At 45.2% G+C, this 13,049-nt stretch overlaps 2 protein-coding genes across 7 annotated transcripts in view; one reads left to right on the top strand and one right to left on the bottom strand.

Annotated features, from left to right (window-relative positions):
- Positions 1-10,781, top strand: part of NFRKB (nuclear factor related to kappaB binding protein) — a 41,245-nt gene extending 30,464 nt beyond the window's left edge. For 4 of the 5 annotated variants that reach the window (XM_047877244.1, XM_047877242.1, XM_047877241.1 and 1 more), the window contains 5 exons: positions 618-827; positions 3,403-4,170; positions 6,983-7,089; positions 7,907-8,042; positions 8,158-9,245. In XM_047877244.1, coding sequence (XP_047733200.1) covers positions 618-827; positions 3,403-4,170; positions 6,983-7,089; positions 7,907-8,042; positions 8,158-8,283 — 1,347 coding nt within the window. In that variant the 3' untranslated portion in view covers positions 8,284-9,245. Of the gene's footprint in view, positions 1-617; positions 828-3,402; positions 4,251-5,042; positions 5,049-6,982; positions 7,090-7,906; positions 8,043-8,157; positions 9,246-10,769 lie in introns of those variants that run through there. The other variant, XM_047877245.1, reaches the window with a different exon arrangement.
- The window catches only part of TMEM45B (transmembrane protein 45B), a 45,521-nt gene continuing 38,147 nt past the window's right edge, over positions 5,676-13,049 (bottom strand). The window contains exons 6-7 of one of the 2 annotated variants that reach the window (XR_007156168.1): positions 11,787-12,869; positions 5,676-9,935 (exon numbers count right to left, since the gene is read on the bottom strand). Coding sequence is in view for 1 of the 2 variants with exons in the window: in XM_047877247.1 (XP_047733203.1) it covers positions 12,761-12,869 (109 nt within the window). In the remaining variant the exon portion in view is untranslated. Of the gene's footprint in view, positions 12,870-13,049 lie in introns of both variants that reach the window. The other variant, XM_047877247.1, reaches the window with a different exon arrangement.

The raw sequence follows: 13,049 nt of genomic DNA, 5'->3' as shown, positions 1-13,049 counted from the left end.
AAACGGGGACGGCAGAGCTGGACCTCAAGGTGGTCTGATGGGTCCAGTTGGCAGAGTGGGTAAGGACCAAGGAGCGTTAGATTATTGCTGCTGCTGCTGTTTAACACAGCGACTCATTTGATGTTCAAAGCTGGCTAAGCGTTTTTAAGTCGTTGTATTTTACATGTTGGGAATCAGAACTTTTGAGAAGTTTAGTGATTTACCCAGGATTGTAACATCAGGATCCTGGTGGATGGAGGTGGAATGTGATTCTAAATCTCAGGCCCGTTCCATTGTGCCTGTCATCTTAGCCATACCGCTAATAGTTGGGTAGTTTAGAGAAGAGTCTTACTTCCTGCCTCAGTTTCCTTTGCTGTAAAAGGGTATAATATTTGTTCTCCGTATGTAGGAATACAACAGGATGTTAAATGTGCAAGCTTTCTGAAAATTAAGGTGCTCCACACAGATACAAGAACTTTACAATGTGCACTTTAGAGCATAGTGAGCCTTAAGCACCGATAGAGCAGAAGTAGTCTCGGGGGAGCACTTCCTGGGCAGTGGCACATGCCGGAAGTGGCTTGCTGTGCCAGGCTGCGTCTCAGTATCTAATTGAGCTCTCCACCTCACGCTTGAACCAGACAGTAATGGCCACTGTGCCGGTCAAAGCTCAGACTGCGGCGGCCACTGTGCAGCGGCCTGGACCTGGGACAGGGCTCACGATGACAAGTCTCCCTGCCACAGCCAGCCCCGCGAGCAAGCCAGCCACCAGTTCTCCTGGGAGCTCCGCTCCGAGTGCTTCCACAGCTGCTGTCATTCAGAATGTCACAGGACAGAACATTATCAAGCAGGTCAGTGGAAAGCTGTCTGGGTGGATCCAAATCCTTTTTCCCAAAGCAGAGGAGAGTCAGAGATCTTAATGATTTGTAACCTTTGATCTTTAGTTCATGGGTATTTCAGTGTTGAGTTCCCACCAACGGCAGTACAGGCGTCATAGATGCTGAAGATTTCCCCTGTTTCTTTCCAAAAAATTCAGCATGTAGTAGTTGAGCTTCTTGATTTGGAGTAGACTTCCCATGAATTTACTTAGTGAATATCTTGTGGTGTGACATTATACACTTTGTTGGCTTTTCTGTTTACCTTTAATAATAGTAGGATACATTTCTATTTTCCTGGTTATGAACATGCACAGATGATAATTGAACTTCAAAGAATGGTTAGGCAGTGGGCGGCTTGATCTCAGGCATGTGAGTTTGAGCCCCACATTGGGTACAGAGATTACTTAAAAATAAAATCTGTAAAAACAACGACAAAGAATTTTTAGGTAAAATAGCAATGATAGGTGTGCTTATCATGTGCCTGTACTGTGCTGAATATTTTATAGATATTAAATAATCCTCATAACGTCATGGGGTAGGTGCTTTTGTTATTCTCGTTTTATAGATGAAGAAACGGAACCATATAATGGTAAAGTATTGTCATTTTTTTCATTAAATACTTAGTGCTCTTTTGTGCCAGGCTCTGTCCAGAGTATTGGGGATGTGGTGGTGTATGACATAGACTGAATCCCTGCTTTGTGGGCTTATCTTCTCCTGGGGCTAGGGGACAAAACCCACTTCAGGGACAGGTATAGAAGAGCTATGAACACCAGTAACCAGGGGAAGGACTACAGAGTGACAGGGGTGCCATTTGAGCTAAGGTGATCTATGAAGGTCTGAGGGGAAGAATGATATTAGTGTGCTGTATTTTGATTATCTGGGGACAAAGCATTCTAGGCATAGGAGTAGTAAGTGAAAGTGCCATGAGTTAGTAATATGCTTGAAGAACAACAGGAAAGCCATCAAGCGTGTAGCTTAGTGAGCAAGTATCAAAGTGTTAGAAGGGGGGGCTGCTTGAGAGGTTAGCTGTGGTTAAGTCATGTTGGACTTTGATTTTCTCTTAAATGTGATGGGGAGCCATTTAAAGATTGTGAGCCAGAGCGACTTGATCTAGTGTACATTTACAGAACCCCTTGGCTGCCGCGTAGGACGGAATTCAAGGGACAGGAGCAGAAGCAGGGAAACCAGGGGCGAGGTGGTCGCAGCAGGTCCAGATCCTCAATTGGTGTGCTGGCTTGTGTGCGTTGTCTTTGGAGGTAGGAGAAGCAGTGGGATTCCGGATATGGGGTTGACAGTAGAGCCAGTGTGATTCTTCTCCAGTGGGCAGATTATGGGGTCTGTTGAAAGAAGGGAGTTGAGTGTGCCCCACAGCTTTGGGCTTGAGTGATTGGGTAGATTGTGATATCATTTACTGAGAAGAAAACACTGGGGTGCAGAGACTGGAATACAGACTGAGAGAAAAGTGTGTTGAAGTCAGCACCTATATCGGGTATACGAAGGTGTGAATGACATGAAGCTAAAAATTGATCACTCATTGGTTATGGGTAATGAGTGCACTTGACTGGGCCCAGCGGATTGGTGGTGGTTTGGGAATGGATTCAAAAGAGAATGTAAGATGAGGAAGTAGAGACAGGGAATGGAGGCAGTTTTTAAGCAATTGCACTTTCAAAGAGAGCAGAGAATGGGGGCTGGTGGGAATGTGGAGTAAATGAGGATCTGCTTCTGTGTACGTTGGGAAATGTTAAAGCACATTTGCATTCTGATGGCAGCAGTCAGTAGAGAGGAGGAAATTGCTCATGCAGCAGACAGTCCCTGAGGCTAGAAGAGTACATGTGTTACACATGGGAGATTGGCCTTCCACAGGCATTGGTGCGGCTCCAAAGCCCATGCTTGATCACTGTGCCATACTCCTCTCAAAATTGAAGATCGGCACAACTATAAATAAAAGACATTTTTGAAACAGTTGGGGATATACAAATATATATTATTAGATAATACTTGTAGGTCATTATTGGGTAATAATAGGTGAGACTTTTTTGAGTGAATGTGGCCTAACGTGTGATCTGTCTTGGAAAATGTTTCACGTGCACTTAAAAAAAGGTGTGTATTCTTCTGTTTTTGGATGGAATATTCCATGATCTCTGTTAAGTCCGTCTGGTCCAATGTGTAGGTGATTACTATTATTTTTTTAATTTAAAAAGTCCTTTTCTGTGTTGAAAATATGTAAAGAAGTATTGATCGGCAAAATGCTATATATTGGCCTACTTTAAAATATTCCAACTCCTCTGTCCAGCACCTCCCCACCCCCCCCAAAGGTGGGGAAGGATAGATAAAACAAGATTGGCAAAGTGATAACTTTGAAGCTGGGTGGTAGTACATGGATTTGTTACACTGTTTTCTACTTTTGTGAATGTTTACCAGTTTTCAAAACAAAAGATTAGAAAAACGTGAAAGACACGTACCCACGAAATGGAGGTTTGTGTGATCATACTCATAACCATTTGAGCGCTGGGAATCCCCTTGTCAGTGCTGTCTCTTCCCTATCCAGGTGGCAATCACTGGGCAGCTTGGTGTGAAGCCCCAGGCAGGCAGCAGCATTCCACTCACAGCCACTAACTTCCGTATCCAGGGTAAGGATGTATTGCGTCTGCCACCCTCTTCCATCACCACAGATGCCAAAGGCCAGACGGTTCTGCGAATCACTCCGGACATGATGGCCACGTTGGCCAAGTCCCAGGTTACCACAGTGAAACTGACCCAGGACCTCTTTGGGACGGGAAGCGGCACTGCGGGCAAAGGCATTTCTGCCACCTTACACGTCACTTCTAATCCAGTCCACGCGACGGATAGCCCTGCCAAGGCCAGTTCGGCCAGTGCCCCTTCGTCCACTCCAACAGGTACCACCGTGGTTAAAGTGACTCCTGACCTCAAGCCAACAGAAGCCTCCAGTTCAGCTTTTCGCTTGATGCCGGCACTTGGTGTGAGTGTGGCAGACCAGAAGGGGAAAAACACAGTGGCTTCTTCAGAAGCAAAACCAGCTGCCACGATCCGCATCGTGCAGGGCCTGGGCGTGATGCCCCCCAAAGCAGGCCAGACCATCACAGTTGCGACCCATGCCAAGCAAGGGTCCTCAGTGGCCAGTGGGTCTGGAACTGTCCATACTTCGGCGGTGTCCTTGCCCAGTATGAATGCTGCTGTGTCCAAGACTGTGGCCGTGGCCTCTGGGGCTGCAAGCACCCCCATCAGCATCGGGGCAGGAGCCTCTGCTGTGCGGCAGGTCCCTGTCAGCACCACAGTTGTTTCCACGTCCCAGGCTGTGAGTAACATAGTGGGGAAGAATAGCCCTTCTGCTTGGGGAACTTGTCTTTTGAGGAATGGAAAGTAGACCCTGTCTCTGTCACTTCATTTGACCCACACAGGCTTATTTCCTACTAGGCTCTTTGGTTTGATTTTGAAACAAATTTCTGAAGTAGTGTGTACGTAAGTGATTAAAATAGTACAGAAGTACATAGAGTAAAAAATAAAATTTCTTTCAGCACTCTCTACTTCTTCCTTCATGAGGACTAATTACTAGTATTTTGGCATTTATCCTTCTGGTGCTTTTCCCGAGCATTTTCGTACAGTGTGTACACATTCAGTTTAAACAAAAATTCCTGTGAGAGAGCTTCATCTGTATACTGTCCTGTGGATTGCCTTATTTATTTAAAAATATGTTTTGGGGATTGTTCTAGATCCTACATGGATATTGACGGCATTCTTTTTAATGATACCTGATAGTCCACAGAAGGCATGTGCTTTACCCTTTCATCTGTTAAAGAATACGTTTTTACTGTTTAAGAGCAGTGCTGCCATGAAGAAACACATGAAAGTATTTCTGGAGCGGAGGTAGAATGGGTCAGGTATACATACTGAAGGTTGTGATAACTCTAGTTGTGCAACCAAAAAGGCCCTACCACCTTCCACTTCCATCAGCAGCTCTCCTGTTTCCCCCATATCCTAACAAATGCTGGATATCTTGTTTTTTTCTTTCTTTTTTGTTTTTTTAACTTAAGTACCCATCTTACTGGTGAAAAGAGTTCTTTTTCTGTTTCGGTTTCCCTGATCTTTAGTGGAGTTGGGCATCCATTCATATAGAGATTGGCATGTGCTCTCAGTGCAGAATAAATCTTTGCCACTTTTCTTCTGGAGTATTCAGTTTTTCATGTTGTTTGGGTGGCTCTGTATATCTTCTGGATGTTAATTCTTGTTACATATAGAAAATGTTTTCTTCCAGCCTGTTATTTTTTAACCTTGCATATGGAGCCTGCTCTACAGGTATTTTATCTGATTAGATCTATCAACATTTTCTGTTATGGCTCTTAGGTTTTGCATCTTGTGCCATTCTTACTCCAGGGTTATAAAGATATCAGCCTTCATTTTCACAACATTTTCAGGGTTTTAGAAAAGGTGTCATTGATAATCCATTTGAAGTATATTTTGTGAATGGCATGTCGTAGATATCTCATTTTGCATTTCTTACTTTGTTCCAACATCATTGACTGGTTTATTCCTTACCTCCTAACTTGAAATACTACATTTATCATAAAGCAAATTCCCATATCAACATAGGTGTGTTTCTGGGTGCATGTGTATTTCTACTCTTTAGTTTCTGGATAAGGAGCCCTGTTCTGTACAGTGGGGTGAATATGGACAGCATAAAACACAGTTTTACGTTTCCTAAGCAGGCTGTATAATAAAACCTCAGCAATTTGGATAAAAGCCAGAGTGGTGGAGGAAGAACATTAGTTAAACCAACCAGCCAACAAACTCTGAAATACAGTGTGGCTTAAAAGGAAGTATTTATTTAAGTTCTCATATCACAAAAATTAAGGAAGCAAGGAAACAGTGCTTACTTGGTCCACTTTGCTCTCGACTCCTCACACAGAAAGGTAGTAGCCAGGGGCACCTGAACCTGAAAAGCATGTGAGGGGGTGGGAAGTAGTGAGCAGTGATTCTTTTCTCCATCTAGTCAGCTAGTTAGGCTAGTTCACCAAGGGGTGATTCCAGTTGATGTTGTGGTGGTCTGAAACTTTTGACACAACTTAGGCATTCTTAAGAAAACCACCAGGAAATCCACCTGGAGGCACCATCTCAAGGTATTCTGTTTTCTGTTGACATCTTTCAGTGCTTTCTGATGCACTAAAAATTGTGAGTAAACTGTGGAGATTGGTATGGGGAACTGTGACACAGTTTTGCACCTGAGGGCCTGGCTTCTTTAGCAATAGCTTGCTCAAGGGAAATGTCGATGCTTTTTCTTAGTATCCTAGCAACTACTTCTCTTGAATCTGTTTTTAAAATCAGATTCACACAAGATTTTACTATATATAAATTTTATTACCAACCAGGGGTTAAAAAGCAGGTGGCCTAAAAACAGGTGATGCAGTGAGCTCATCTTTGCCATCCTGAAATCCCAAAGACTAGGCGTGGTCACCTTCTGTTTTGTTCCTTTTAGACCGACCTTACTGGCTTTGGGGTTGGACTTTTCACTTGGTTGAGTTTATTATTAATGTCCCTTAACTAACCTCTTATCTCTGGGAGAGACGGAAAGCACCTGGAAAATGTGACCTGTTGCTAATCTAGCGTGCCCTGCTGTCTGCTCCCTACCAGTGAGCCTGCGCCCCAGTGAAGCAGTAGTTATGCACTCTGTTAACTCCTGAGTGCCTGTGTCCTTCATCACACTTCCTTCAGTACTGCGTGCCAGGTATCGGGAGGCACACGGATGATGAGGAGCCTGGCCTCGAAGGAGCTCAGACTCTTACTGTGCTCAAGTGAACACACGCTTTCCTTAGTGATTTAGTGCACCTATTTATCCTGCTGGCAGCAGTTTTATATGGTTGTTGCTCTTGTAGGTAGTGTGAACGAGGAGCTGTTAGATCAGAGACTACCTAAATACAGTACGTGAGTTCTTAACTACAGCCTATTGGCAGTTTTATGAGGGCAGCCTGGGCCCACACCTCAGAAATATCGGGACCCTGCAGCATACAGGAAAAGAGAGTATCTGAGTGCTCACTCCTCAGTTCTATGGCCCTGTACGTGACACTTGGGGTTTCCTTATCTAGCCTGTAAACCTGATTTCATTTTCTCTTTAGGGGAAGCTGCCTACGCGGATCACAGTTCCTCTCTCTGTTATTAGCCAGCCTATGAAGGGCAAAAGTGTGGTCACGGCCCCCATCATCAAAGGCAACCTTGGAGCCAAGTAAGTGCTGTAGTGATGGGCGGGTGGGGCTTCCAGGTGGCTCCTTGCCACATAGTGGAGAGGCAGCTAGTTTTCCTGGGGCTCTTCTTGAGTATTTCTCCTTTGTTGTGCTCACCAACAGTATTTATTGAACACCTAGTATCAGGTGCCAGGGACACAGAGAAGCGATTAAAACAGACAAAAAGCTGTGCTATCTTCAAGCTTACCTTGTAGGGTGAGGAGAGAAATTATAGAGTAAAATACCCTATGGGGTGGTGGTGTGTACTGTGGAGGAAAAGCAAGGAAGGGGACGACAGAACATTCTGGAATGGGGAGGGCTGGTGACATGGCTCAGATGGCAGTTTCCAGTGTGGGTGTTGGGGAAGGCCTCGCTTTCACATTTGAGCCCCGTGCTGTGGTATTCTGAGCAGGAGGTCTTACTTGGGAAGCTGGCCTTCCTTTGGTTTTGACTTAAACCAGGATAAGGGGCATGATGAAATCAGTCTGATGGTTGGAAGGTGGCTGTTTTGGGGGAGAGTTTCTTGTCTGAAACACACACCTTCCTGGGGTCCTGTCCATTATTTCTGCTGATCGAGATATGGATGTCGGGGTCATTGTATCCAGAGCCCTGGGGGCCTTTGGGCTTGCTCTTTTTTCATGGGAAGCATAGAAGCTAGGAGAAAGGTGGTCTCACCAGCTGGTTTCCATTTCAGTCTAGAATGCAGGAATTTTCACTGTGCTGCTGACCTTCCTGTTTTCCTTAAACATGCGGCCTCATTCTGGGCCAGAGAGAGCACCCTGCCTGTCATTATGCTTCACTGGTGCTTTCCATTCACAGCCTCGGCGGGTTGGGCCGCAATATCATCCTGACCACCATGCCAGCGGGGACTAAGCTCATTGCCGGCAACAAGCCGGTTAGTTTCCTCACTGCCCAGCAGTTGCAGCAGCTTCAGCAGCAAGGCCAGGCCACGCAGGTAAGGTTCCAGGCAAACAGTGGGCTCTACCAGGCCTCTTTTTCTCTTGCTGTTTGCTCTCAGCTGAGGAGCTCGTTTGCAGCCTGTTGACCAGACCGTCTCTCTTTGCAAACAGGTGCGCATCCAGACTGTCCCTGCATCCCATCTTCAACAGGGAACAGCTTCTGGTTCCTCCAAAGCAGTCTCCACTGTTGTTGTGACCACAGCTCCATCTCCTAAACAGGCACCTGAACAGCAGTGATTCAGAGAGAGAAAGATGACGTCCATGAAAGCACACACCCAGGCTGCCCTTCTGGCTTAAAGGAGGGGAGCAGGGAGGTTGTGTCGTCCTTCTCAGCTTGTCTGTTGAAGGGAAGGCCAGCAGTGGGATGATGGCAACAGTGGCGTGGATTCTGCCACCACACTCCACAGTGGAGCATGCTGAGAAAAGTCCCCTCCAGGCTCCAAGGGCTGTTCCGCTCCGATCCAGGAGAAGCTCCTCTGTTTGGGGATGAAGTCATAGTTGTGCCACACGAGCCATGGTTCTCTCCTGAGAGCCAGACACCGGGGGAAGGCTTACAGCTGCAGAGCATGCAGACCGTCAGTAAGCCTCGTTCTCGATGTGGATTGTATTTTTTTTTTAGCTTCTGGTCTTCTCTGTGACTAGTGGTCTGGATAGGAATTTTATGTCCAGAAATTTTTACGTAACTTATTTTTTTAAAGAACCTGTTGTATGTCTTTATCCAGTGGAAACCTGGGCTTTATAAAGCCCCCACTCCCCACTGCCCTGAACTGATTATTCTCTTGACCAGAATGGGAGAATAGCAGGATTCTCAGTGAGTTGGTGGCTGACTTGAGAGTTGCATGGCAATGGGGAGGCTGTCAGCTGGGTAAGAAACCAAGGGAGCGAGATAAGTGAGAGAGCATGGGTTCCCTGAAATGGGATTAGTTTGGCACTACCTCATAAAGATGAGGTATCAGGATCTTGACTGTGGTCCGTATCTTCATCTGCTGACTTTGTCCTCCTTGTCAGGCCTGTTCACACAGAAGTCCAGAGCCTGTGGACAGGATAGGCAAGTGCCAGCAGACATGCTGCTCTTGTGGCATAGACTTTATTGCAGTTCAGAGATTATATGTTTTGCTTTGCTCCAGGGCAAGAGTCTGCAAACCACAGCCCTGGGGCTGGCTACCCGTTTTTGTAAATAAAGTCTTATTGGAACACAGCCCATGGCCATTTGCTTATGTATTATCCTTGGCTGCTTGCAGTCAGGAGGCAGAACTGAGTAGTTGCCATAGAGTCCAGATGTTCCTCAGGCCTAAAATGTCTCTTATGTCCTCAGGCCCGTTAAGTAAAACTTTGCAGGCTTCTGTTCCAGAGTAGAGGCGGCAAGAGGAGAGAGTGGGTGTGCCCACTGGGCGGACGAAGCAGCACAGTCACAGGAGAGGTCAGTCGGGGTTTACAAGTCCTTTAATCCTGGCTGCCTCTCATTTCTCAGCCTCCGTCAAGCTGTGGCAGAGCTCAGAACAGTATTTTTAAATGTAGTAAGTAAATAAAGCACTGGTTGTTAACAATATATACCTCTTTTGTATGGGAGCAGGGGTTGGATGGCAAGGCTGTTCTGCAGTGTCAGAGCCTCTCTCTCGTTTCCAGATTATTAAAGATGTGTCTTTAATCTGGAAGTTCAGTGATGATCTTTTATGGGGCCTGGTGAGGAAGTGGAGTTGAGGGGCAGAAGGTCCCAATGGTCTAGTTTAGAGGGGTTGCAAGGTGGAAGCTGAGTGATCAGGAAGATTGCAGAGAAGGTCAGGGTGGCTTGTGGCTTTTGAGACCTTGCATTTGATTTTTAAAGCAGTTCTGTAAATAGACATCATCAACCGTCTTCTAACTTCTCATCTCTGGGAGAAGTGGTGAGCCTGAGTTGAGGTTAAAGAGAAAAAGACATAAATCCAGCCTCCTGATTTTAAGTATCCTTTCTTTTGCCTTCCTAGGGGAGGATGGCTGTATGTCATGCTGAGCTGTGGGGACAGTTGGAGCTAGGGTGGTAAGCCCAAGGTACAGAGAGCTGAGGCGAATTGGCGGAGAGGTGACTGAGCTTTTGCTAGTAGTGGGGGGCCGGCACAGATGTCCCACTGGGAAGGGGGGAGAGGTAGGGACTGCCGTGAAGGAGAAAAATGGCCTTTTAGCCGAGTGGAGGAGAGCACGTCTGTGTTCTCCAGTACTTTGATATTTGCACATCATTGCTTCCTAGAGGCACATTTCATATGAAGAGTCCACGTGACAGTGTCTGAATGAGAAAACGGTAGAAATTTGAGGGATCCTGTCTCAGGTATTTATTGTTGGTTAAAACAAACCCCTTCCGAATTTACTTAACAAAGGATTTCATGAAGGTAGCTCTGGCATTCAGCTCCAACTCTTCACTGACTTTTCTTTACTGAAGTCACCTGGCTGTGCCTGTCTCTTGAGTGCTTGCAGACATTTGTCTGCATGCTTGGGGAACAGGGATGTTTCAGGATGTTAGTGTAGGACTGACTCCCTGGTAAGTACGATTTGGTACTGCCCAGCCTGTCAGTGGAGTACTGAGGAATGGCAAGCCCCAGCTGGAGTTGGTGAAGTGACGTCACCAGCATTTGCATGCTGTGCAATGTGGTTCTGTGCATACAGACCTCAGGGGTCTTGTAGAGATGTGGTAGCGATGGTGGCTGTTTTGGGGGGGAGTAAGTCCAGAAGAACTCATGGCAGCCACTGAGCCTCTGACGCTGAGGTTCAGAGGTTGGTAAAAGTGGTCAGACCACATGTCTAAGACCGGATTCGGTGAATAGCATTGTTTGTGATGGGTTTGTATTGTAAACCCATCTAAGAATGTTTTTCTCCAGGGTTGACCAATTCCATGAAGGTACCCCAAACTGCTGCTGTGAAAGGGATTTTACAGTAAGTTTCAATATTATATATCTGGTCTTCACACCTCAACTGCTTGCTCTGGAGAAAATACTGCATTTCCTTAGAGTGTGGTACACTTCCCCCACCCTTCAAACCTAAAATAGAAATCTTTACTATGAAAGTAAAACTGGGAATAGGTTCCTTATACCCACCTCCAGTCTCTAAAGAAAGAATATGTTTTAAATTAATTGCTCATAATAGATCCTTCAGTACTTGTTGAATGAAAGTTTGGTTTCCTAGTGAGCAGGCCAATGAAAGTAGACCCTGAAAGGGGACTACAGGTTCTCTTCTCATAACTATATTTTCAAGTAGCTCATTCTTAACCTCTGACGTGTGACTTCAGCATTAAAAGGCTGGCTAACCGTGGGAGGTCAGCTTTCACTTAAGTACAGCATTTCTTCCAGAGAGCACCCGGTGCTTTGTGTAAAAGATCTCTACCGCATTTGTGGGAAGTAGCAGGAAGGAAGCTGGCTTTTGAGTCCTGAAGGCTGGCTTCCCAAGTTGGTAGCTGTGTGACCTTTGGCTAATCAACTTCTCTGAAGAACCTAACGTGGCTTCCATTACAGATGGTTGTGCGAATCAGGTGGGATACAGTGCATTTCAGAGTGTGGAAAGTGTTGTGCAAACCAACGGTACTTGGTCTGGAAGACCTTTCAGAGTTGGCCTAGGCCACTTTTATCCGTTTGTAGAACTTTACCAACTCTCCATGTTCCTTTGTGATTTTGTGGCCTTTGTGCATCCTATTCTCTGTGCCTGGAACGTGCTTTTTTTTTTTTTCCTACAGGGCAAACTCCCCATCTTCTCCCCTCCCTTGTAGTTGTACTTACCCCTTAGGGCACCAGTCACCCTGTATGTAAACGCTTTCATATCTTCGCCATTAGACTGAATTCCTTGCTGGACAGGGATCTCCTTAATCCTTTCAACCATTTCAGTGCTGGCGCAAAGTAGATGTTTAATAAATATTTGTTGAAGGAAGTTTTTTAAAAAAAAGAAAAAACCAGATCCAGAACGAAGATTAGACTGTCAGGACTTTATATTACTAGTTCAAGAGTCACATCTTTTGCACGATTCTTACGCTTTGCTTTCAGCTGTATTGAAATTCAAGGTCTTCGGCAACCTGCCATTTTTCTACCTCATTATACAGACTTCCTGTTAGTGTCTTCTTATTAGAGTTCTTTTGAGGAGCCAGAACATTTGTGTTCCAGCTCTCAGCTGGGCCACTGACTAGCTTTCTGATTAAAAAAACAAAACAAAACAAAACAATACCTTTGGCCCAATGTCGTGACTTATCAGTGATATCACAGTACTCTGGAATATTAATGGTAAATTAGGAAATGTTTAGTAACATTTAAAGTACCAAAGTTTGTGAACTATTTTACTTTAAGAAGTATGTGGTAGAATTGTATCTTTAAAATAAAGTCAGTCCCGTGTATTTACTTTCTGATAAGAAAGTACCTGTTTTCTTGAAATTTGAAAAAGAGAGAAGTTATCAAAAGCAGGATGTTCTGCTGGATTCCTATCCCAGACTCATCCCGTGGCCACTTCCTGTTCTCAAACTTTCAGAGTCTTTGATTTCTCTTCATACTGAGACAAAAATAAAGGCTTGCGTCATTTTTCTTTATGAAGGATACCACAGCAACACAAACTTTAGCCAATTAAATGAGAAAGTGCAAATACATAGAACTGTAAGAGCAGATCAAAGGAAGCATTGAAATGGAGGAGACAAGCTACACCTTTGCACACTCTAGCTGTTTGTGCTCAAAGGGACATGTCCACCCCGCACTGATGACGGGTAGCCTCCTCACTCTTCATCTGAGCCAGTCAGGAGGGCCGTCTGGTAAGTGTGATCTGACTTCAGCTTCTGAATCCCAATGATTTCTCCTCCGCACCTCTTTAACCGAGTCAAATGGCTATAATAGAGCAACAATAAGAAACCATGAAATTAGCCCCCCGAATTCCCTTATTCTCTCAACCAAGGATGTTAAAGTATCTACTGGTTCTTAGCACATTTTCTTTGTAAGTCCACCAGATGCTGTGGTTGTCTGCATATCTCACTTCTTAGGCAGTGTTCACTGGTAGATAAAGGGACT

This window comes from Prionailurus viverrinus, chromosome D1, assembly GCF_022837055.1.
Source record: "Prionailurus viverrinus isolate Anna chromosome D1, UM_Priviv_1.0, whole genome shotgun sequence".
Classification (NCBI taxonomy): Eukaryota; Metazoa; Chordata; class Mammalia; order Carnivora; family Felidae; genus Prionailurus; species Prionailurus viverrinus.
Note: the sequence above shows the minus strand (reverse complement) of the source record. Positions and strands in the feature narration are given on the sequence as shown.